The sequence below is a fragment of the Canis lupus genome, chromosome 24, assembly GCF_003254725.2.
Source record: "Canis lupus dingo isolate Sandy chromosome 24, ASM325472v2, whole genome shotgun sequence".
Taxonomy (NCBI): Eukaryota; Metazoa; Chordata; class Mammalia; order Carnivora; family Canidae; genus Canis; species Canis lupus.
Genome location: NC_064266.1, coordinates 3517147 through 3541675, shown reverse-complemented (window position 1 = coordinate 3541675; position 24529 = coordinate 3517147). Strand labels below are relative to the sequence as shown.

Sequence of the window (24529 nt, the reverse complement as noted above, 5' to 3'; positions counted from 1 at the left end):
GTGCTCACAGTTAATAAAACAGAATTTAAATAGGACAAGAACTGTGAAGCATTTAGGTGCTTGTCACAGTGTGTTTTCATCTCACCATCCTTTTTAACCCTCCAACAGTGCTTCCCCCGGGATGCCTGGGTGGCTCAGCGTTTTAGCGCCTGCCTTTGGCCCAGAGTGTGTGAATCCTGGGATCGAGTCCCAGCCTGAAGCCTGCTTCTCCCTCTGCCTGTGTCTCTGCCTCTCTCTCTCTCTCTCTCTCTCTCTCTGGGTGTCTCATGAGTAAATAAATAAAATCTTTAAAAAACAAAACAAAACAGTGCTTCCCCCTAGTAGTATAAGCCTTTAGCATCAGGGATCTAAGGTGTGTGCCCACATACGTCCAGGACCCAACCAACAGGGTGTCAGAATGGGATTTGAAGGCAGCCCAAAGTTGTTGCACTCACCACTGGTCCATGCTGCCAAATAACCAGGCATTTGCTGCAACTAGACATCCTTGAAATTGTACAAAGCTGCTGCTTGCAGTGTGGCCCCTCAAAGGAGGTTCCCTCCTACGGGGAGATTACCAGAATGATTACAAAGTGGTACAAATTAGTGTAGACTCCCACTCTCGCCCGGGACACTGCAGACCCAGCCTTGCCCAGGCAGAGCCCTGGGTGTGATCTCAGATCACAGAGGAAAAGAACCTGGGCCTTCCTGGGCCTTCCTGATCCCTTCTCCTCCCAGTTGGCCTGGATGCCAGTTAGCATGAAAATCACCCATATGAACCATTCAGGCTTCCTGTGCTTTCTTATGTACCAATGCTCATCTGTGAGGGAGATGGAAGGACAGAGGTTTCTGAGTAGAATGAGGGAAGAGATCCAGATACCCAACTCCTGGCTTGCCTTCCTCTCTCCTGGTGTACACAGCAGCCCTCTCTGTGCCTGTGTGGGGATGTGAGCATGCCACCTCTGTTTCCCTGTGGGAGATAAAGAAGTACAGACAATGCCCTGGCTTTATCAGCGTGGACTCCATGATGCCTAGTGCTTGTCGGTGTCTGTCATGATTTGGGGACTTCCTCATGACTTGTAGTTTTCTGGAAATGATACAAATACTGTGTTTTTGATAGAACCACTGTCTCACTAATTTGGTGCCTTGGAACCTGGTGTCCTGTCTTACTCTGATTGCACAGAATAAGAGCCAGTTGGCTCTGTGGCTATCTTCCCAAGTGTCCACACATGTCCTAGGCAGAAAAATAGGGTTGTGAAGAGCAGTACTTGCTTGGCAGGTGCTTAAGCAGCCCCCTGTCTTGCAGGAATTCTGGACAGGCACAGGGATGAGGTGGGGTCTAGGCAGATTTGGAGAAATTTCTATTGCAACACCAACTTTGATAAAGTACTTAACATTGAAGCTGCTGTTGTCTTTAACATGGGAAAGCTTAGCTTAAAACTGCCCCCCTCTGTGGGTGGCAGATCATCTCTGTTTATCCTCAAAGATAAACAGCATTAAGAGCATAAGAGATGAGATCAAATATCTATATGTATTAAAAACAAACATACATGTATCTGGGAACAACGTGGGGAACATCTTAAATCCAATCATTCACACCAGGGCAGACCTCAGGGAGGAACAGATGTTTAGGGATGACTTTTGCTGGTGGAGGGGCCTGCTGGGTATAATGACATCATTCAGAGAGTCTGTGCCATCAGATGGGTGAGCTAGGGCCGAATAGAGGGTGAGAGTAGGTGACAAAATCCTCACCCGGTTGGGAAGGCTCTCATAGCCATGCAACCAGGTGCACCCTCTGTCCTCGTCCACCTTTCTATCACTGAACTTCCCTTCTATATTTCAGGTAAATGGTGTTGTTCATCATTTGCCATCCTTGTGCTGCCAAATGAGAAACACAACTGCTAGGTTCTTTGTGTTTGGTTAGGTACACCGAAGGAAGCAAGTATGGCATGTGGAGGTCTTGGGATGCTACTGAAGGTGTCAGCAAAATCAGCAGGCTGGCCAGAGAAGGCTTCTCCTGGGGAAGGCTATTTTTACGTTCAAATAAATATGGTGGCCATGAAGGGATGATGGTGCCTAGAGACCTGTCTCCTTGCTGGGGATGGGAACGCTTGCTCCTAGTTTTGCCTGAGGCTGTGGGTGACCCTCCTGTGTGTGGCTCCCCTGCCCAGGACCATAGCCATGGCCCAGAATGGGAGGGTGACCCAGCACAGAATGAAGGACTTCAGCACAGATACTCAGACTACACCTTCACTCGTCCCACTCACTTCCACCTTCTCGGTCCTTCCAGCCCCTTCCATTTTCATACACATCCACCCTTTTTATTTTCTCAATAATTTTGATTATAAATAAACATACAGAAAATCACAGAGTGCTAAACACATCATCAGCTCTGTCACATGTTATCATTTTGCCATTCCATTTTAAGAAAATCTCAAAAAAAAAAAAAAAGAAAGAAAATCTCACATGTAGGTGGTTGAACCTCTTTACCTATGAACATCTTCATCCATTCTCCTCCAGAGGTAGCCACTATGCTGGACTAAGATTATAGCCCGTATATCACACACTGGAGTAGTCTATGTGTGTATTTATAAACACTATTGAATTATATAGTTTGGGATAGATTTAAACTTTATATACTGGATGTAACCCTTTTCAAGTGCTTTTTCTTCTATGAAAAGTTTTTGAGCATTTAGTTTATATATGTGTTTATACTGCTAGCTCTGGTACATTAATTTTAACTGCTATATAGTATTTCATGCTTCAGTTTACTCATTCTTTTATTGATAGACATCTAAGTGCTTATAATTTGGTTTCCTTATGAATAATGGTGCAGCAAATATTCTTATAAAGGTCTCCTTGCACCCATGTGCATAGATTTCTCTAGAGAACATATCTAGGAGGTCTGTGTGTCATTGACTCTACAAGACATTGCCAAATTGCTCTTCAGAGGGTGCTCTACAAATAACACTCTTCTAACAGCATTTTGGATTCTTGTTTCCCCACATTCTCAAATATTGTCAGACTTTTAAATTTTTGCCAGTGGGGTATGTATAACAGGGAACTCCTGGTCATTTTCTCTTCCACGTCCCCAGTGCTTCTAGAATGTTCACCTACAGCTTGCATCCCAGGCACACTTTGGGGACACATTAAGCATGGAGGACTTGGCCAGCCCCCCTTCTTCTGATGTCCAAGCTTTGGGATCGTGCAGAGCTATTTGCAGGGACCTTTTCTCCATCTCTACTTTCTCCTCAGATAATCTCTCCCTGTCACAGGGCTTTGGAATGCCAGCACATATGCCAGTGACTTCCACATGTATAAATATCTCCATACTGAATGTTAAAAGCCACTTACCAAATTTATTTAATGGCCAATATGAAAGTCAAGACTTAACTGACCCAATATCCAAATTGATTTCTTCCTAAAACCTAACCCTTACCTATGTCAGTCAAGGGCACTGCCACCACCTATCTGATAATCAAGTAAAAAAATGTAGGAGTTGAGTTTGATTCCTCTCTTCCTACCACTTCTACATTAAGTCAATCAGCTTCTATAAATTTCTGTGTTAAATTGTTCTCAGATTTCCCCTCTTCTTTCTAATTCTTCTGCTACCACCTTGGTGCAAGCCACCTGGACCACTCTTGCTTGGATCCCTACAGTTGCCTACAAACTGGTCTTGCTGCTTCTCCTCTTGCCCTTACAAACCACCTCTAGCCAGTTGTCAAAATGATCTTTTTGGAACATACGATAAAGAAAATGCCTTTCTCTCCTAAAGCCCTTTGATGGTTCTTAGTGTAGAAAACTCAAATTTATAGATACTGTGATCTAGAATGCCAATGAGCCTCTGGTCCCCACCTGCCTCTCCTGCCAGTGCCCCCCCCCCCCCCCCGCCCAGCCTCTGGGACTTTCTTTATATGGAGGGGTCTTCTCTTGATCTTTTCATGGCTCCCTTGTCATTTAGGGCTCCATCACTTCCTCAAAGATCCACCCTCACCATCCCAATCTACCTACCCTAGAGTGGTGACAGCCTAGCTGCCTCGTACAGCATCACCTTGTTCTATTTTCCTTGTTCTATCCTGGCACTTCTCCGTGTTCAAGGCTGTGGTCTCTGCTCCACCAGAATGTCATCTGTATGAAAACTGTTAACTTTACTCTGTGCTTGTAGCATGAATTGGGTCCTCGTAAAGGTTTGTTGAATTAATGAACGAATAGATGTGGTCAACATTTTAGAACAGCCTGTAAGCTCAAATGAAGTTTCTGCCAGAGCCTGAGTGGGATAAAAGCTGCTTGAGACAAGACAACACTTGTCTTTAGCTACAATAGTGATTGTCAAACTTTATGGTCCTAGGATTCCTTTATCCTATTAAAAAGTATGGAGGACCTCATAGAGCTTTGTGTTCATGATGGATTATAGCTACAGATGCTTGCTGTATCAGGAATTAAAATGGAGAAAATTTTGAAAATATTTATTTCAAAACAATAATAAATCTGGTACATGATGACATAAATAATATTTATGTTAAAAAAATCGCTATATGTTTTTAAAAATTAGTGGGCAGCGACATACTTGGAGAATAGCTGCTCTACACATAGAGTGCCTACTTAGCACCAGAAAGGATTCTGTTTGAGGAGTAGTGAGTAGGTGGGCTCAAGAATTTAACCAGCCTTCAGGGACAGATGTGATCTCTTCCCAGGTATGTGGTTAAAGGATGCAAGCCCACATGAGCCTTCTGCAAGAGGAGGACACATCTCCCTCTCCATTCCTCCTATGGTTCACTCACTCTGCACCCCATGCAGCCCTCTCTTTTCCCTTTCCCCTAAAAGTCTTCTTTATTAAACAAAATAAATAAAAAGCAAAGACTAGGATGAGTAGTAAGCTTAATGTCTGGAAATTTATTACAAACTATATATGTATTTTTAAAATGCTTATTTCTGGAGCACCCAGGTGACTCCGTCAGTTAAGCTTTTGGCTCATGTCATGATTTCAGGGTCTTGGGACCAAGCCCCACCCCGGGCTCCCTGCTCAGCAGGGAGTCTGCTTCTCCCTCTCCCCCAGCTCACATGTGCTCTCTCTCTCTCAAATAAATAAATAAAATATTTTAAAAAACAAAAACAAATGGGCCTATTTCTGTAGCCAGACAGTGATTATATACATTTTAATTCAGGGAATTCCTCTTGAGTTTTGACTTTAACAAAATGAATGTGGAAGCCTGGTTTTACCCAGATTTGTTTATTCCTCTTTGTATTCATGTTGAGAAACCAAATTTGGTGTCATATCCTTTTTCTTAGGGCAGTACCGAAACCTAAGTTCTTCCTCTTTTTCTTTTAGAAAAAGCTGCTCCCACCCTCTTTATTTTTTCCCCTGGGTAGAGGAAATTCACACAGCCAGGGTTTAAAAAAAAAGGTGGTCTTCTCTGTGCTCCTATCGAAGTGGCTGAAGCTCCCTAGGCTCTGGGCACGCCTCTTTCACTGCCTGACGTCACACTATTTTTGTCTTTGAATAGCTCATTGACACAATCGTCTCGGAGATCGGAGAACTGAAACAGGAGATGGTGCAGACAGATGTCAGCCTGGAAAATGGACTGGAAGCCAGCAAATCCCACAGGTGACAGAGACGATCAGGTGCCGGGCGTCAGATGGGGGCTAAGTGGACCCTAGCAGCTACGAAGACTGTGATCTCAGTGGTTCCTTAGAAGTTTGGGACCTGGGAGCGTGGTGTCCTCTCCCAATGAAGCACTCTGTAGGAGGTGGGAGTGGCCTAGGAACCAGTTGTCTGTTTATTTTAATCACTTTGAAGGCACTTGAACTTTACACCCTCTCAATGCCTCCGGACACCAGAAGCCGGAAACCTAAAGTTCTATCTGTTGTATCCACCTACTCACAGTGATGGAAACAATAACGCAGCAGGATCCTCCGCGTGCAAAATAGAATTCAGTGTAGCCCGTGTCAGTCTCCAGAAGGTTTAAAGGGGAGCCCTAAAGAGGATGGACTCATTTTGCGTTCTCAGGTCAGAAAAATCCCTGGCGCTTACCATAGCCATTAGCCTAAAATGTGACCTAGTGTGTTGGAGGTTGGATGTGGTTGTAAATAACTAAGAAAGGGGGGAGGGCAATATGCTATGCTTGTCTAAGCATGACGTGTTATGCTTCGATCACACTTGATCTGAGTAAATTGTAGGCGACTGGCCTTTATCAGGAGAATGGGAGTGCAGAGGTCAGGGTGGGGGTGGTAGGTTGGAGGAGGTCACTCCAACCTCATCTTAGCTCTTGAATGCTGCAATTCTTCGCTAGCAAAAGGCAACAGAATATAATCACTAGAAAGTGACACAGACCCCTGGTGCTTTGGAGGCCAGATGCATTATTAGCTTTCCCCTCTTTCCCAGGAAATGGGTCGAGGCAGCGTTGTGCCCTGTGAGGGTGAGATTCACGGAGTGGGTTTTGCTTGCAAGTCATGAGACATGCAGGAATCCAGCAATGGCAGGCGAACCAGGTGCCGCTGGTTGCCCAGGCAAGTTTCAAACCAGCCCAACTTGTTCCTTGCCTTAGACTGCCAGCGGGAGCAGGCAATTGCCAGGAGGCACTTTGCAGCTAGAAGGTGGTGCTTTAACTCTCCTGTGTCCCTGGAAGAACCCTATTCCTCCTTCGCTGTGGAAATGTGGCAGGCCCTCCATTTCCTTCCCTTCTCTACAAAATGACGGGGTAGACCAGATGGTCCCCCGCTCCTTGCAGCAACATCCTGGCATTCTCTGATTTCCCTGGACCTTGATGACTAATTTTTTTTCTCCACAAACTAAACAAATGCACAGTGATTTTTGTTTAAAGACTCTCCACCTCGCATTCAAAATAATGCCAGACTCCCTGGAAGTGGAATTTTAGCCAGGGGATTTCCCTTTCCCCTTTGCATTCTTGAGCTAAAATTACACTGGGAGTCGGGGTTGGTGACAAGGGACAAAGAACAAAGCTTTAGTGGCTTGATTTCTCCTGCAGCCAGGGAGCACAACACTGCAAGGTAGTCCCCAAGCTCTGCAGATGACAGACACCAGTGGCAAGGCCCAGTGATGTTAGGTTTGCTGGAAGACGTGATGGTATGTCAGGTCCATCACATCACGATCTTGATGTCTGACTGCAGTAGATGGGAGAGTTGGGCTGCCATCTCGTCTTTACCATCTCTTTTTCTTTTCAAATTTAAGAATGACTGTAAGCATCCCATAATAGCTATGTTTTTCAGATTAATGTCACTTATTCTTGAATGCTATGTTGGTTAACAATGAATTTGTGAAATTTCAGACACATTTTACTTGTTTTTTTTTAGTGGGAAAGAAAGAGAAAAGACAAGATTGTCTTTATTGAACAATGCGTACGGTGTTTACCACATGTCAGCCACTGTTCTAAGTGCGTCACAGCTGGCATCTCATTGAGTCTCCTAACTAAAGATAGGAGATAAAGCTAAAGATGAGATAAAGCTTCAGTATGGCCCTCATTCTGCTGATGCAGGAGCTGTATGATTAATGAGGCTGTGGCTTCTGTGCTAGGGTCTCTCACTGATTTTGTCAAAACAGGGAGTCGTGACTTTGCTGCTAATTTGTCTCTTTTGCCTGATGATGTCAGGGTGTCCAGAGATCAGAGAGGTAGGGTAAAGGGGACCTTCCATTGTTTCCAAAATAAAAGTAGAGCAGAACTCTGGCCACAAGGAAACAGCAGGTCAGCCTAGCACAGAGCAGCCCAAAGGGGAAGAGTGAGAGAGCAGAGTCATATCAAGTGAAACCCCTGTGGAGAGAAAAAGCGTTCCACCACCTACCTCCTGGACCTTGGCTGGGTACGTTCTGGTGGCTGCACAGATGCACTGATATCACCTTCCTTTGGGGCTTCCTCAGTGAGTGGGAGCTGTAGTAACAGCCTCACCTACCCCAGCCGCAGTCACCGCAAAGTATCTGTGGTCTCTTCGTTTGTTGAACACTGGGTTAAGTGCCACACTGGTGCCCTACGTCAGGAGTGTTATCCCTCTACCTTCATTGGCTTTTGGTTGCTCCTTTGTGGTTAATATTGAGATAATCTTTAACATTTTCGTGTGTCATGGACCCCCTTCTCCGAATAATATTTTAAATGCATAAAGTAAAATATGCAGGATGACACAGGGAAAACAATTCTGCAGTAGAATGATAGAATTCTCCAAATGCATGATTTCACAGCATAGGTACTTCTTTATTAACTCATTAAATAACAAAGCCTAGGGACTACTGTCATCTATCTGAAAGCAAAGACGGCCAGAAACAGTACTTCCTCACCAACAATGAAATGTTTGGGGTTTCTGTTGGTGACAGCATCAACAACTACAGGAACTCCTGGGATTTGTTGTCTGCATTCAAAATGGGAGGAAGTTAGCTTCAGAACGTGGTTAGTGAAAGTAAAGATGTCGCTTTTCTATCCAAAGGTCAGTTCTTACCTCCTGACCTATCAGCGTCATCCCACACAGTTGATCTACCTCCCCTTCCAGGGACACTTGATTGGCTTGGCTTTGGGACACCATACTCCCTGGTTTCCTCTCTCCTCGCTCGCTGTTGCTGGTGGTCTCCAGCTGGTTCCTTCTCATCTCCCTCCCTTCCTAACCCCATAACACCCAGAGCTCAAGCCGCTTCTCCCCAGCCCCGCTTCTCTCTCCCTCTAACCTTGAACGAGATGCTTAAAAGTCTCTGCGCCTCAGTGAGCACATCGGTGAAATGAGGATGATGATAATAGAGGCTGACTTAAGGGTGGCAAGAAAGATTAAGTGAGTTTTTTTTTTAAGATTTCATTTATTTATTCATGAGAGACAGAGAGAGAGAGAGAGAGGCAGAAACACAGGCAGAGGGAGAAGCAGGCTCTATGCAGGAAGCCGGACGTCGGACTCAATCCCGGGTCTCCAGGATCAGGCCCTAGGCTGAAGGCGGCACTAAACCCCTGAGCCACCAGGGCTGCCCAGATTGAGTTAATAGCTGTAAAGGACTTTGCACAATGCTGACAGTGGACAAATACAGCATGCTGTTGACTAAAAAGAGATCTGTAAAGTAATTTCTTAGTTAATCCCATCCAGTCTTGTGGCTTTTATACCCTGTGTATATTGACAATTCCCAATTTATATCCCTGGGTTAGTCCTCTTTTGAATCCAGGTGTTTGCAGCCAGCTATCCATTCAGTGCAGCCTTTGGCATCTCAAGCTTACAAAGACCAAGACTAAGCCCTTGGTTTCCTTTCACAAACTTGCTTTCTCCCTGGTCTTCCCCATCCCAGTGACCATGCCTGCAGGTGCTTGGGCCTCACAGCCATTGCTCTTGCCTCTCAGTCTCTCATATCCATGCTCCATCTCTTAACTCCACACCTTGGCAGTTCTACCTATAAGATCCCCCAGCAGCACCACTGCAGGAGATGCCTGCCCAGTGCCTCTGCTTTCATCCATCCTGCCTTCCCTGGGCTGTTATTTAAGCAGCACAGAGAAGGATCTGACTTTCTTCACCTAAATCCAAGTCATGTCACTTCTGTTCAAAGCCCTTTGGTACTTTTTATTTAAAACCAAAGTCATCTGGGATGCCTGGGTGGCTTCAGTTGGGGCAGGCACAGGTTGAGTATCTGCCTTCAGCTTGGTTCATAATCCCAGGGTCCTGGGATCAAGTCCCACATCGGGCTCCCCGTGGGGAGCCTGCTTCTCCCTCTGTCTGTGTCTTTGCCTCTCTCTGTGTCTCTCATGAATAAACAAATAAAATTTTTTTAAAAATCACTATGGCTTTTCAGATGCTCCAGGGTCTGACTCCCCACCTCCCCCCTTGCCCTCTTTTCTCACAACCTCTCCCCTCTCTGTCCCTCTCTCCAGCCCCACTGGCTCCTTGGCCAGAAGGATCCTACCCCCTGGCCTTTGCACTTATTGTTCCCTCTGCCTGGAATGCCCTTCCTCCAGAAAGTATTCACCTTTGGACCATCATTTCTTCTGTTACTTTAGCTGACTTCATTTTTCTTCAAAGAACTTGTGCAGATTTGACATATATGTTCACTTGCTTAAATTGTGCGTTTTTTGCCTCCAGCACTTGGAGGGAAGCTCATTGAGAGCAGGGGTTTGGTCTCTGTTCAATGCTGTTTTTTCAGTGCCTTAGAATAGTGTCTGGCATGTAGCATACACTCAATACATATAAATATTTGAATGGACAAATGAAAGATGCCAGCCCTTTGGAGATTCTAAAGGTATTAAAGCATCAGAAGCCTCCTGAAAAGAAAAAAAAAAAAAAAGAAGAAGAAGAAGAAGCCTCCTGCAGAAACATAAACAAGACATTACCCTGTAAAGCAGATAGGGGACCCCAGCTGGTGCATAAAAAAATAGAAATTTGAAAATGTGCAATGGGCCTTAAGTTTGCTCCCTAGCAAAGAAGAGGGACCAGGGCATCTTCCCGCCCTGTGCCAGTGATGCTTTCTCTGTCACTTCTGGGTTATGAACTGTTGTAAATATCTGCCAATAGAGGAGCATCTGATCAGATCTTCTCTATACCCTCTGCTAGTGTTTTACCAAAAAGAAGCTAGGAAGCCAGAAGAGAGAGCTAGGATTTCTTGTTGCTGCTCTCTCTAAAGGCTATTGATTTCCTCCTTCTCTCTGCTTCATTTCCCCCTCAAGACTAGAGTGTGAGGGGGAAAAAGCTTTTTGCTTTCCTCTCTCTCCCCCATGATTTTGCAGTTCACTTTTAGTTGGGGCAGGCACAGTAGGCATGATGTAGACGGTCCTCCACCCTCATTGCCATCTGGACCCATCACCTCTAGGCTAAGACAAATCTCTGAAGCTTCCTTCATTGTCAGGTAGAATAGAGGAATCAAACAAAGCAACTTCATAAGATGAGGCTCAGGCTGGTTTTGCAGGATGTTGGGGGCCTGGTTGGATCAAGTCTTCAAAGGCTGAGGTTACCTTTGTTTGCCTCTTCCTCTCCTACCTTCCTCACTCCTACTGCCACCTCACTAGTACACGCCAGCCTGAGTGGACCCATGGGGATGAGACAGGGTCTTAAAAGTCTACCCCCAGGGGATCCCTGGATGGCTCAGTGGTTTAACACCCACCTTCAGCCCAGGGCGTGATCCTGGAGTCCTGGGATCGAGTCCCACATCAGGCTCCCTGCATGGAGCCTGCTTCTCCCTCGTCCTGTGTCTCTGCCTCACTCTCTCTCTGTGTCTCTCATGAATAAATAAATAAAATATTAAAAAAAAAACCCTAACTCTATCCCCAGCCTCCCCTCCCCTGCCCCGAATCAGATGCATAGAACTCAAAAATTCCTTGGTCAGTGCTGCCCAATACTATAGTATAGCAGTTGGTCACCACCACTGACTTCTTCTGCAAGGGTCTGTGTCCCCCAGGAAGTTCTCAGCTTCCCAACAGCTACACAATGGCATTGCTACCAAACCTGCAAACAGCTCAGATTCCTGGTCCCTAGTACAACCCTTCACTTTTTCCAGCTGACTGGATGTTAGAACAGAAGGTCAGAAAAGGAGATTAGTGGCTTACAGTCTGGGGAAGAGATGCCCAGTGTTCTACTCCAGTAAGTCTCCTGAAGTGCAGCAGAACTTCAGGAGTGTATGTAGCAAACACTCAATAAATATTTGAATGGACAAATGAAAGATGCCAGCCCTTTGGAGATTATAAAGGTATTAAAGTATCAGAAGCCTCTTGAAGAAACAAGACATTACCCTGTAAAGCAGATAGGGGACCTCAGCTGGTGCATAAAAAAATAGAAATTTAAAAATGGGCAATGGCCTTAAGCTTGCTCCCTAGCAAAGAAACTCTGGAGAAACTCATTCTCATTTAGTGCTGCCTTATAAAAAAAGAACTTTCCACCAAACTAAAACATGATTTAGAAAAAGCACACAGATAAGTATACAGCTAGGTGAATTTTCAGTGGTAAACATACCACATAGCAGCACCCCACAGGTGCTGTGCACCCCAAAGGTAACCCTTCTCCTGACTAGTATTGCCATAGATTAGTTTTGCCTGTTTTTGAACTTCGTTTCACTGGAATCATATAGCATGTGTTCTTTTAACTCTGACTTCTTTCGTTTGATGTTTTGTGTAGTATTTCATTGTATGAACCCAACATAATTGGTTTCTCCAGTCTACCATTACTGGATATTATTTCCACATTAGGGCTATTTTGAATAATGCTACTATGTACATTCTTGTACATGTTTTTTGGTGACACCCCTCAATTAAGAATATAGGAGTGCAGTTGTTGAGTTGTACGATGGTTAAACTTTCAGCATCAGTAAATGGTGCCCACGAATTTTCCAGTTATTATAGTCATTCATTCACACTTCCACCATCAGCTATGAGAGCTCCAAATGCTCTGTTCTGCTGGTCTACTCTTGGTATTGGCTGCTTTTTCATTTTAGCTATTTGGAAGGGTGGGTGGATTTAGAGCTTCTGGAAACATGATGGATGAAGACCGGTAACAGTACCTGTATGTTGTGACTCAAGTTCTGATCTCAGTGCTGTGGGAGTCAGGAATGGGAACTCTTTAGTTTTAACAGAGCATTATTTTATAATTCTTGCATGCTTAAGTTCAAGGCTAAAGTAGTGGGGCATGTTCATAGCCATTTCTTTGGATGATATTTATGGAAAGCATGAAGTTATGGAAAGGATTTTTTGGGAGGAGAAGATGAAAAGATAAAACAATCCAGAAATTATGAGAACGGTGTAAGTACATATGTACCTTTTATTGTTTGTATTTCTGCTTATGAATCTTAGATCATAAACTTGTAGCAGAAAAAAAAACACTAATGAAATTCTCCCCATGTCTTAGATTCTTTTGGTTTATGCTGTACTTTGTTCAGTACTTACATGCGGAAATATTCAACATCTCATGAATTAATTTGGCCAAGGCTATTAGCTGCATCATAACTAAGAAATGTATGTGTATAAATCTAGTAGAGCTATAGTTGGAGTTTTAATTCTTCTCTGCAACTCAGAATACATCTGCATCCAATGCAATTTCCCATATTTAAAAAATACATATGTATTTTAAAATATGTCTCAACTACAGTGACTTCAGACATAGAATTTAATGTCACTTCAAATTATTTCTTTCCATCTTTTCCTTTTGAAAGGAAAAGTGATACAAAGATACACTCAGATACAAAGTGATCATTATTCATTAATCTATACCTGCTTTCTTCTGAAGATTTTGGAGAGTATATTCATGTGGTCATCGGGAAGCAAGGTTAAGTCATCAGATTCAAAAATCAATTTGCATTTTGTCTTCTCACAGCATCTGTGTCATGGGTACTGATAACCAGCAAAACAAATATTTCCTCTTTTGCCATATCTGGAAAGCTGCATGCACCACAGGCCATTGGTTTAGAGCTGAGGGCCCATCCTCAAGTCCCACAGCATCTGAGAGTGGGCCAGTCACACCTGTCACAAAGGTTGGTTTTCCTCTTTCCTATGAGCTCCCATGGGAAGCTCACGATAATCACTGGCTACAGAGTGTTGGATATATCTTGCAGTATCTTAGGTCCCTGGAAAAGGGTGTTTGGTATTATCAAAATTTATGGTTTCTTTGGGAAACCAAGGAAACCTGGCTGGCTCAGTCAAAGAGCATGTGACTCCTGATCTTGGAGTCATGAACTAGAGCCCCATGTTGGGTATAGAGATTACTTAAATTTTTCTATCATGCCCATTGAGGATATTCTGCTATGACTATCTTGATTCATCCCCCAACACGCCCCCACGCCCCCGGCAAAACCCTTAAACTGTTTCTTGATTTGAAGCCACTGCTGAGTGTTTGGAATATGGTTTCAAGGAATTCCATGAAGACTGACCAACTCTTTGCTTATACTTTTACCAGTGTAGCTACAATTAAGTTCAACTTCAAGAAAATATGTATTATTTGTTAAAATACAGTGGAACACAGTGGAACAGTGCAGGGAGAAAGTATTGGTTTTTTTTAAGGCTATTTTTATATATTTTTTTATTAAGATTTTATTTACTTATTCATGAGAGACAGAGAGAGAGAGAGAGAGAGAGGCAAAGACACACAGGCAGAGGGAGAAGCAGGCTCCATGCAGGGAGCCTGATGTCGGAGAAAGTATTATAAACAAGTATCATATAATGCAATGAGGACATAATAGTGGAGTATACTAGATATCCTGAAAACTTGATGAAGGAAGCAGGTTATTCCAGGTAGGAGATGGTTTTAGGAAAGATGAGTCCCCCCACTTTAACCTTAAATAAAGAATCAGGTAAGCCTCCAGATCAAAAATTCTCCAAACACCTCTTTAGTCTGTTTTGATTGGTGACATCTATTACATTGGGGAAGGTTTTCAAAAAGGACATTCAAGATTTATTTTTTTTGCTGACCAAGTAGAACATGTACGTTGTAGAAAAAGAGTAATGTCTAAAAGAAAAAGATTACCATGAACCCACTCCCAGAGAAAGAACCACTTTTGATCGTTTGCCTATCGTATTTCTTTTCCTTTGCGTGTATCCCTCCAATGTTTTTCTGTGCTCTTAAATGGCAGATCATGCTTGATTTTCACAGATTTAACCAGGAGGTTTCTGATGGTCCTGAAAATGCACAGCATGTCCTAGAAATTGATTCCATTAATGTTGAGGGATAGCGCCTTCCAATTTAGTCGCTAGTTTCCCTGCCCACAGTACCCTTGGGTGCACAATTTTAAGATGGCATACTCTGGAGTTAAATACATTTTACCTTTTACAGACCTTGCCTCACTATTATATTGGTAGTGCATTCTGCCACGAAATATGTGCTTGGTTAGGATGCAGTTGAGATTTAGTCCAACTAACTAGTTAACTAGTATAACCAAAAGCACTTAAACACAAAGAATTGCAAATCCATGAAATGACTGCCTTTCCCTGAAGCCTCGTGCAGGCCACTGCTCAGGGTCAGAGGTCAGCAGGCCAAGACTTAGAGCCTGCCTGGCTCTTTCTCCTGTTTTCAGCTTTAAAGGCAGCCAGGACAACATGTTCTTTGTTTCTATTTCTTAGTTTTACAGGAACCAGTGAAGGTCCCTGCCAGCATTGGCTCCTTATCTGCCCTTTTCATCTATAGCTGGAGACTGAATGACAGGAAGTTCATAAGCCATAAAAGTCACCAGATCTTTCTCCTCTATGAAAATCGCAGTGCCTCCTCCTGCCTGGAGGCAGACATGCATTTCTGTTCCCATTTTCTGCCTTGTTCACTCCTCCTAGTCCTCAGTAAAGAGAGCTGAAAAATCACTGAAGGCCCTGAAAGTTCTTCACACACGTTCTTAGAAATCCTTTTGAGGAAGCTAAGACCTCCTCTCTCGGAAAGCAGAAGCCCATTGAGTGTGGGAATAAAACCTGCAACCCAAAACATATTAGTCTCTTTTCTTTTAGAGTTTTAAGGGACAAAGAAAGGCCTCAAGAGATTAAAATATCAACTTGTATGCTAGAGGAGACCATATGGGTCAGAGAGCTGAACCCCCATTCCATCAGTGTTTCTATCTAGTGTTTTGACCTTGAGTAAGCTAGAGAGTCTCTAATAACCCTGGGACTCAGATAAACAGGCAGTGATCCTTATAGGGATAGCCTCTCCTCCAAGCCTTCCCCCTCACTTTTCCCATCTCCAGTGTTGGGTAAAAGTTTCCTCAGCTCACCTGGCAATTTTTCTATCAAGCAAGAAATTAGCCAGGGCCCCCATGTGTAGCCAGAATGAATTTGAGCCTCCCTTCCTCTCCAGACTTAAATATTTCAGAGTAGGGGTTTAATTCAGCTTCACAAATACTAACAAAATGTTTTCATGATTGAAAGTAGGATATCGCTGGACATCAACTAGTAGGTATTTTTGAAATGGCAGGTTTTCTGGGAATTTTGCATTTGCTCTATGGGTATATATATGTGTGTGTGTGTGTGTGACAAAAATTGAAACTGGTCCTTGTACCAACAATTCTTATCAGATGGATCTCTTTTGTGTGAGCAGTTGTTTTCTCTGTCTCTCCACATAAGGGGCCTCTTCTACTTGTATATTTTCAGAAACCATTGATGGCAGACCCCTCACTTCTCTCCCCCAAAGATCAGGGAAGCCCTTGATTCATCTCACACCAAGCCTGGCATGTTGGCCACTGCTTGATATCTGGGGTATATTCGCTTTCCTTTGATATGTAGATGAGGATCTACTTCTACTGTAATAGCAAGGTTGTGGTGGACACAGGGTTCCCAATTTCGTCTGGTCCTTAATTCTCAAGATGATTCCTGCATTGGCCTCTTGTTCCTGGAAGCCTGAGCCTTTGGCAGTGCCATGACCCAGGCTGCACCTTTCTTGCCTTTGAGACCCGCTGAAGCAATCTCATGTGAAGAGGCTTTGTTAGGCTGAAGTCTTCACATGGACAGAATAAGGAAGGAGGGCCTCCATTAGTGAAATATCAAGAGAAAAAACTTTTCACCCTTTCTTTTGCCACATCTGAAAGTTGAGGATTGCAAGCACTAGAGTCCAGGTTGGGACTAGACCCTAATGGAGGATGAAGAATGCACCAGCTACAAGGACCCACCCCAGACCATCTGCAAGAAGGTTGCCTTTCTTTCTTTTTTTGAATTTCTGGAAATTAGGGGATAGTGAAAGAGACATCCTGGAAACTCTGCTGAACAGAATCTTTACTCATAGATCCCAGGACATTCTAGACTCTTAGAGTCCATTCTTTTTAGACTTTGTTTTAGTAACAGATTCCTTTTTCTAATAAGACTTCATCTTTAGAGACAGGGGAAACTGAGTCTGAGTGACATGTACTGACAAGCCAAGGCCTCACAGATAGGAAGAGTCAGCTGAGGCTTTGATCCCAGCTGACTACAAGTGCTGTTTCTACCAAACCATACCAAACCACTGGAGATTAGAAGGCTGAGGGGAGGCCAGCATCAAGCTTAAACCATGCATGCCTTACAAAACCTAACATCTTCATGTTGATTCACATATGCAGGAAATTCACATGTTGATGCATCCTGACTCCAGGTAAGTGAGAACTTTGCCGAGAACTGAATGTTAAAGTCCCCATAGGTGTGCGTGTGGGGTTACCATTCTGGATTTTTCCATACCTCTAAGAAAGGCAGCTTTACTGCCAATACTCTTTACTCGTATCTTCTCTGTGCTCCACCAGCTGGTACATGTCAACCCATTTTGTTGAAATTAAATCTCATTCTCAGTGTTGGGATAAGGCATTCTGTTTGGGGGAACCTTAAGTGAAGCATGTATCACTAATGCTCTGTGTCAGTGGGCATCAGCTAAAACTCAGTATTGACTTTTTTTTTTTTTCAGTATTGACTTTTATATCCAAAGCCCACCCCTTGCCAGCTGGTGGGAGGTTGGAGGGCCTGTCCATGAAATAAATTCATGAGCCATGAGGAAAGAAAACTTTAGATTTGTTGTTCTGGAAGGATTTGGGCTGCTTCCTTTTCTTGCCCCAGGCCATAAGATGGCCAAAGGCCAGGAGGATCTTGGTAGCTGTGGTGATTTTTGCCACCCATTTCCTGATAAACAGAGAGACAAGAACCTTTTGTCTTTTGAGACTGGGGCTGGGCAGCCAGATTCTATTGTTGGACCTGGCTGAGGGAAGGCCTGGATCAGATGTTATATATGGGGGACCCAGAAAGAAGCTAACGGAGAGACCTAGTGCGCATGATGTTTCTCGTTGCCCACTGAGCTTCTCTTCCTCATTCACAAGGAATAAACCTGTTGTTTGCAGATGAGATCTGAACCAGTCCCCCATCAGGCATACAGCAAGCATATGATCAATGCCTGCCTAGGGGTGAAGCTAGGCTAGTGAGGGAGTTAAGTGTAATGCAGAGTAAAATGGAGTCAGTGGCCCAGAGGTGCATATGTATACACAGTGGGTGAAGGAATTGAATGTGCCAAAAGATGACTTGCAGCTGCAGGAGATAGGGAGGGAACAGGATCTGACCTTGGTTTTGACAAGGAAGCTGGAGCCAGTATCCATTGGGCACTCAGAGTAGCCTGCACTCAGAGAAGAAGGGAGCTGAACAGTGGCAAATAGATACTTTTAGGGGATCATCTTCCCCCTTGAGTCCAAGAGCAAGCCTTGTAAACATTAACATAGGCAAAATATTATTATTTTTTAAATATTATTTTTTAATCCAGATTGTCTCAGCCCAAATTCCACCCATCATGCCACATTTTTTCTCTTATTCTTGCACCATCTTCCCTATTATTAACGTACCTAACATTCTTCTTTGAATTGACTCACCTTTGACATATATTTTTAAAAGTGTATTCAGTAAACCAGTCATGAAAAGACAAAAAGTGTATGATTCCACTTACATGAAATACTTAGAGGAGTCAAAATCATAGAGATAGAAAGTAGAGTGGTGGTCTCCCAAAGTGGGGGGAGGGTATTTTTTTTTACAAAGCTTGGGTTTCAGTTTTGCAAGAGAAAGAGAGTTCTGGAGTTGGATGGTAGTGATGGTTGTACAACAGTATGGATATACATAACTCCACTGAACTCTCCCTTTAAAAGTGGTTAAGATGGTAAATTTTATGCTGTGTGTATTTTTCCACAATAAAAAAAAATGGGGAAAAAAGTAAATTTAATATCTCTGCATCATTGGGAACTACACTAAATCCAGTAGCTATGTAAGTAAGTCCTGGACATTAAAATAAAAACAGTGCCTCCGTGTACTGACTTGGTATATCCAATATTCTTTGGGAAATATTACCAATTTTAATAAGCCATAGAGAATTTATAAAATATCAGAATTTTCTTACCGAACATGGTTTTGCTTTGTTTTTGAGTTCTACACTTTGTAGCAGGACTGCGCTGTTTGGTAGAGAGACAGACAGTGTGATGAATCTTAAGCCAAATTAAGTCCTGGACAAAAGCACCTCAGAAGCCAAGACTCTGCTTTTGTTGTTTATTTTTGTTTTGCTGTGTATTATTGATAGGGTCAGCATCCTATTGATTATAATTAACCTCACTGATTTGTCATGACTCATTCTAGGACAGTTTAATTAGACACTTACCATGTAAACAAGCAAAAACTATTAGTTTTCTTAAAGATTGGGAAGGTCCACTGGCGACCTTCAGGGACCTGGCACTCAGGCTGCAGGAAGAACACTGAGTCTCCCTCAGGGCTGAGTTATCAGGGAGCATTTTGCTGGAAATCCAGGTAAGACCTGGCTGGAGGCTGCCACTAACTGCTTTGGATCCAAATCTGAGGTGACCTTGGGTTCCTCAGCCCCAAGTTCGTTGCCAGGATTGGCCTGGAAGGAACAGGGAAAGCAAGCACAGGATTCCCCTTCCAAGAGAGAATCACCTTCCACACCTTTCTAAAGCCTGACATAGGAGACCAGGGGTGGAGCCTGGAGCCAGGAACTAGGAAGTAGAGAAGGAGACAGAAGTCAAAAGTGAAGCTGTATTATAGAAGGTCGTGATAGTCCTTCCTTCAACCCATCCTGCTTACCTCATCATCTAAATGACTCCAGATGTTCCAGTTTACAAGGCCATTCATTCTGTAAGTGGAAACAAAACATAACACCTCAATAAAATATAAGAGTGGCTTTTCCATGAAGGTAGACTGCATTTGGTAGTACCAAATCCCAGGCAGACAGAATAATGTTTGTGGGGAGGCACACATACTCACATATGCCAACATGCTTCTGCATGAACCAGAGAGCCATGAAGTGGTTTAGGAGAACATTCCTGGCTTAGAGTCACTGCCTGTGTTATTTAATTCCAGAGGACTCACCATTGATTTGATGAGAGGTTTTTAGAAGTTGTTAATTAACTAAATCCATCTCTTTTTTAGTTGAACTATGATCTAACAGTCTGCTTTGGAAAGAAAGATTCAGAGTACATTTTAAGTATTTAATTGAAACAGTGACTGTCTTTAAAAAATAATCAAGAATATCTTATCAAAGATGTTGATGTAAATTGTCCATTTAAAAAATATAATTGTTCAGAGACACCTGAGTGGCTCAGTCAGTTAAGCATCTGCCTTTGCACTCAGATCTTTGGGGGTTTTTTAAAAGATTTTATTTATTTATTCATGAGACACAAAGAGAGAGGCAGAGACACAGGCAGAGGGAGAAGCAGGCTCCCCATAGGGACTCGATCCTGGGACTCCAGGATCATGCCCTGGGCTGAAGGCAGATGCTCAACCGCTGAGCCACCCAAGCATCCCTGCACTCAGGTCTTGATCACAGAGTCCTATGATTGAGCCCCACGTCAGCCTCCCTGCTCAGTGGGGAGTCCACTTCTCCTCTCCCTCTGCTCCTCCCCCTGCTCATGCTCTCTCTCAAATAAATAAATAAATAAATAAATAAATAAATAAATAAATAAATAAAGTCTTAAATTTTTTTTAAATATATAATATTAAATTAAATAAGTAAATAAAAATTAAATATATAATTGTTCAGCTTAATGAAGGTGTGCTTTTAACATGCACAGGGAAGGCTTGACTTTTTGTTGTTTGTATTTCTTGTTTTGTCCCCATGTGCTGAGCATAGAGCCATCCAGAGCACTGCACCTTTGCTGAGACTCATTAGTCAAATGGAAGGTACCACCATGGGGCCCCTGGGTGGCTCAGTTGGTTAAGCGCCTGCCTTCAGCTCAGGTCATAATCTCAGGTTCCAGGGATTGAGCCCCACATTGGCTCCCTGCTCAGCAGGGAACCTGCTTCTCCCTCTGCTATTCCCCTTGCTTGTGCTCTCTGGCTGTCTCCCTCTCCCTCCTTCTCTCTCTCTCTGTTAAACAAATAAAATCTTAAAAAAAAAAATAAAAGGAAGGTAGCACATTGTTGCTGGTAATTATTTGGCATTATGCCTTATATCAAGTCTCCTAAAGCTACATTTCTGCTCTTCAATGGCTGAATTAAGATTCTTTACGTATAGAAGGTTGCTGGCTATATTTACTGCACCAGTGTTTTTCCCCACAAAGACAACCTACATCAAAGTTTTATGTAGTGTATATATTGCTTTGTTCTCAATGTCATTTGTTTGAAGAAAGACTGGATTGTAACGTGAAAGTATAGTTCTCCTATGTGATGTTTGGGACCATGGTCATTGGCAGGTGCAATGATAGGTCATGATCCTTGGGAGTTCTGGACTAGGACAAGAAAGAGCATCACTTGGAAACTCTGCTGATTATTGGTTTCTCTGAGGTGAATTTGATTCTGTGTGACTTAATAAAAGTAGATCTAGTATCTTTCTGTCTAGCCTACATTAGAACATGCTTTCTGTAGTCACTTGTTCTTGCCCCTGTCTAGGCTACTAACAGCTGGTGCTAGGAATGAAGGGAATATAACCAAGTGGAAAGGTTGTTCTCATCCCATACTCAAAAGAGCCTTAAATTGGGTGCAACCAGAATGTAGCTGGAGCTGGAGAGCCCTGTCCCCTAGAGTGGGTGTAATATCCACCAAGCTGCTTCAGAGCCACGAGGCCTGGGTCATTAGAATGAGGGCAGATACAGTATGTGAGTTGCCCAGAGTTTGTTCTCTCCCCCTAGAAGCACCCTACATTTATGGGGCATTCTGTGGTCTTCCCAGTATTTTCACAGGTAGATGTGGGTCTTACTGAACCCATACCAAAGCTTTATCTCTCCATGAAAGCAGGCCTAGATGCTTGGAAATAGTAGTACTAGTTGTATAAATAAATGAATTTTATACTCATAAACCCAGGGAGATAGTAGACATTTTCCTCCACCTATTGTTTTGAGAAATTTCAAATGTTATAGGAAAGCTGAGAATAGTACTGTCCACCTAAATTCACCAATTATTGAAATTTTGCCACATTTCCCTTACCTCTATATTACCTGCACTCCCCTATTTTGGAGGGGAATGGGAGGCTGACCATTTGACGCTTACTTTCCAACATTTTCATACTTTGACCCTAAATTCTTCAGTTTGCATCTCTTAAGAACAAGAGCATTTTCCTATATAAATAAAATCATCACAGTCAGGAAATTAAACATTAATACAATATTATGTTATATGCCCTTATTCAGAGGTCTGATTGTCCTTTATTGCTTTTTTTTTATTTTGATGCCATATGTCATCAATTCTGTGCACTCAATAGAGTTATCAGATCTCTTTATTCTCCTTTTATAAGAATCCCACAGCCTTTATTTTATGTTTTTTTCCCACAGCCTTTTAAAAATATTTCGTGACATTGATATTTTGAAGAGTTCAGGCCAGTGGTTTTGCAGGAAGTCCCTGAATTTGGATTTGTATGGTTGTTTTCTCTTGCGTAGATTCAGGTTAAGCATGTTTGGAGGCAGGAGGATGACCTCGAGGTTATTATAACCTTCTCAGAGCATCATATCAGTGGCACCTGATGTCAGGTGCCTGATTATTGGAGGTGTTAATGCTGATCACTTGATTCAGATGGTATCTCACAGGGGCGCCTGGGTGGCTCAGTCAGTTAAGCATCTGCCTTCAGCTCAGGTCATGATCCCAGGGTCCTCATGGTTGAGCCCTGGTGTCAAGCTCCCTGTTCTGCGGGGAGTCGGCTACCTCTCCCTCTGTCTCTAGCTTGCTTTCTCCTAAATAAATAAGTAAAATCTTTTTTAAAAAATGGTATCTTGGGCAGCCCCGGTGGCACAGAGGTTTAGTGCCTGCCTTCGGCCCAGGGCATGATCCTGGAGACCTGGGATCGAGTCCCATATCGGGTTCCCTGCATGGAGCCTGCTTTTCCCTCTGCCTGTGTCTCTGCCTCTCTCTCTCTCTGAATAAATAAATAAATAAATCTTAAAAAAATGGTATCTCACAGATTTCTCCATTATCAGGGTACATTTCCTCTTCCTAATAAGTAATCTGTAGGCTGAAAATTGGAGACTGAATATTCTGTTCCACCTACTGATGTTAGCACCCATCAGGATCTGGCTTGTATCAGTTCTACACCATGGTGGAGGTGTTATTTACCACTTTCTGATTAGAAAGACGAAGCTCAGAAGGGGAGGTATGTCTCACCTGCCAGCTGGGGCTGGCTGACCCTGACCTTGTCGTCATTAGAATCTCCTGAATTACATCACAATGATGTCTGGTTTACAGATCACTCATTCCTTGTTTCTCCCCCCATTCGGGATGCAGATGTCTGTTTTCAGAATCACTGGTTTCTATTCATCTCATCAGTTTCTGTTTTAGGTTGATTCCCCAGAAGCTGAGCCTCATGTAGTGATTTACTGAAATGGGTCTCAGGAGCATCCTGTGAGGGAGGGAGTGGTGCAGTCAGGGATGAGTAGGAAAGCAGGCAAAGCTAACAGGGCGGGCAGCCCCCATGGCCCAGCGGTTTGGCGCCACCTTCAGACTGGGGTGTGATTCTGGAGACCGGGGATTGAGTCCCACATCAGGCTCCCTGCATGGAGCCTGCTTCTCCCTCTGCCTGTGTCTCTGCCTCTCTCTCTCTCTGTGTCATGAATAAATAAAATAATAAAATCTGTAAAAAACAAACAAACAAACAAAAACAAAGCTAACAGGGCAGCTGCAGTGTCCCCTTGGCCTGATCCCACAGGGAGCTCTGCCTCAGGGACAGCACCCCAGAGTTGTCCCACCTTCAGGCACACAGGCCATTCCTCTATGCCCTGGTTCAGTATATTAGTAGCAGTGCAGCTGCTCCCAGGGGAGGACAAACTTCCCAGATGTGACCGGGCCCGGGGGCAGATGACACCCGTGGCAGGGGGGTAGGGGGGTAGGGTCTGGTCTGGTCTGGTAAAGGGGAACTGGGCAGGGCACCAAAAGCCTGCAGTTCACACTCCTTGCCCTCATTAGCTCTTTCCTGAAGGTTGTCTTGTCTCTGATAAAGGCCAAACTGCCTTATTTCATTCTTCCTTTCAATCTATCTATTAATAATATATTATAAACCTCAGATATCTGACTGTTAAAGAAAGGTGTTAGCTTGGTCATTTGCAAAGACAAGATCTAATCTATGGTTGCTCCTTTATGATGCCCCATGAAGCTTATTCACTGTCTTCCTGTCTGGGTCCTGGCTTTTTAGGCTGAGTTGGGTTGTCAGGACAAAGACTCTTTACTTCTTGAACAACTGAGGTGCACAGGATGTGCCCTTCTAAGGAAGGAAGACATGGCAACATATTTACTCACAGCACACATGAGTGTTAGGATTGCTGTATTAGAGATTCTAGAATTTTCTCCTGGTAAAATATCACTAGCCTTAGATGGCAGGGATGAAAGGCTTACTTAGGTTTGGAGAATTCTCAGTGGTATGTTACTACCACCCCCGCCTCCCACCAAAAAAACCTCACTGCACTTAATTGGTTCTGAGTTCAAGTACACATTTTGTTCCTCATGCTCCTCAGACTGTGGCATCAGCAAGTCCTGGAGCTCATTAGAAATGCAGAGCCCCACCCGAACTGCAGAATCAGATCCTCTGGAGCTGAGACCAGGAATCTGTAGTTTAACAAACCCTAGGAGATTTCTCTCTCAGGCTCAAGTGCTAATCCAAGGCAACGGTTGTAAACTTGGCTGCAAGTTGAGATTGCCTGGGGAAATTTTTAAAATTCTGATGCCTGTGCCCCATCCCAAAGTGTCTGATTTATTTGATCTCAGGTGCAGTCTAACCA

At 43.5% G+C, this 24529-nt stretch overlaps 1 protein-coding gene and 1 long non-coding RNA gene across 14 annotated transcripts in view; one reads left to right on the top strand and one right to left on the bottom strand.

Moving 5' to 3' along the window:
• The window catches only part of LOC112673513 (uncharacterized), a 53611-nt gene extending 31867 nt beyond the window's left edge, over positions 1-21744 (bottom strand). Inside the window, exons 1-2 of one of the 3 annotated variants that reach the window (XR_007405440.1) lie at positions 19599-21744; positions 19419-19467 (exon numbers count right to left, since the gene is read on the bottom strand). This is a non-coding gene — a long non-coding RNA (uncharacterized LOC112673513). The remainder of the gene's footprint in view (positions 1-19418; positions 19468-19598) is intronic. The other 2 variants (XR_003144839.3, XR_003144838.3) reach the window with 2 other exon arrangements.
• RIN2 (Ras and Rab interactor 2) overlaps positions 1-24529 on the top strand; it is a 218422-nt gene that overhangs the window by 148245 nt on the left and 45648 nt on the right. For 6 of the 11 annotated variants that reach the window (XM_025469145.3, XM_025469144.3, XM_049100279.1 and 3 more), the window contains one exon: positions 5481-5581. The exons of 2 other annotated variants lie outside the window; for them this stretch is intronic. In XM_025469145.3, coding sequence (XP_025324930.1) covers positions 5481-5581 — 101 coding nt within the window. Of the gene's footprint in view, positions 1-5480; positions 5984-13239; positions 13397-24529 lie in introns of those variants that run through there. 3 more of the 11 variants (XM_025469149.3, XM_049100280.1, XM_049100281.1) reach the window with 3 other exon arrangements.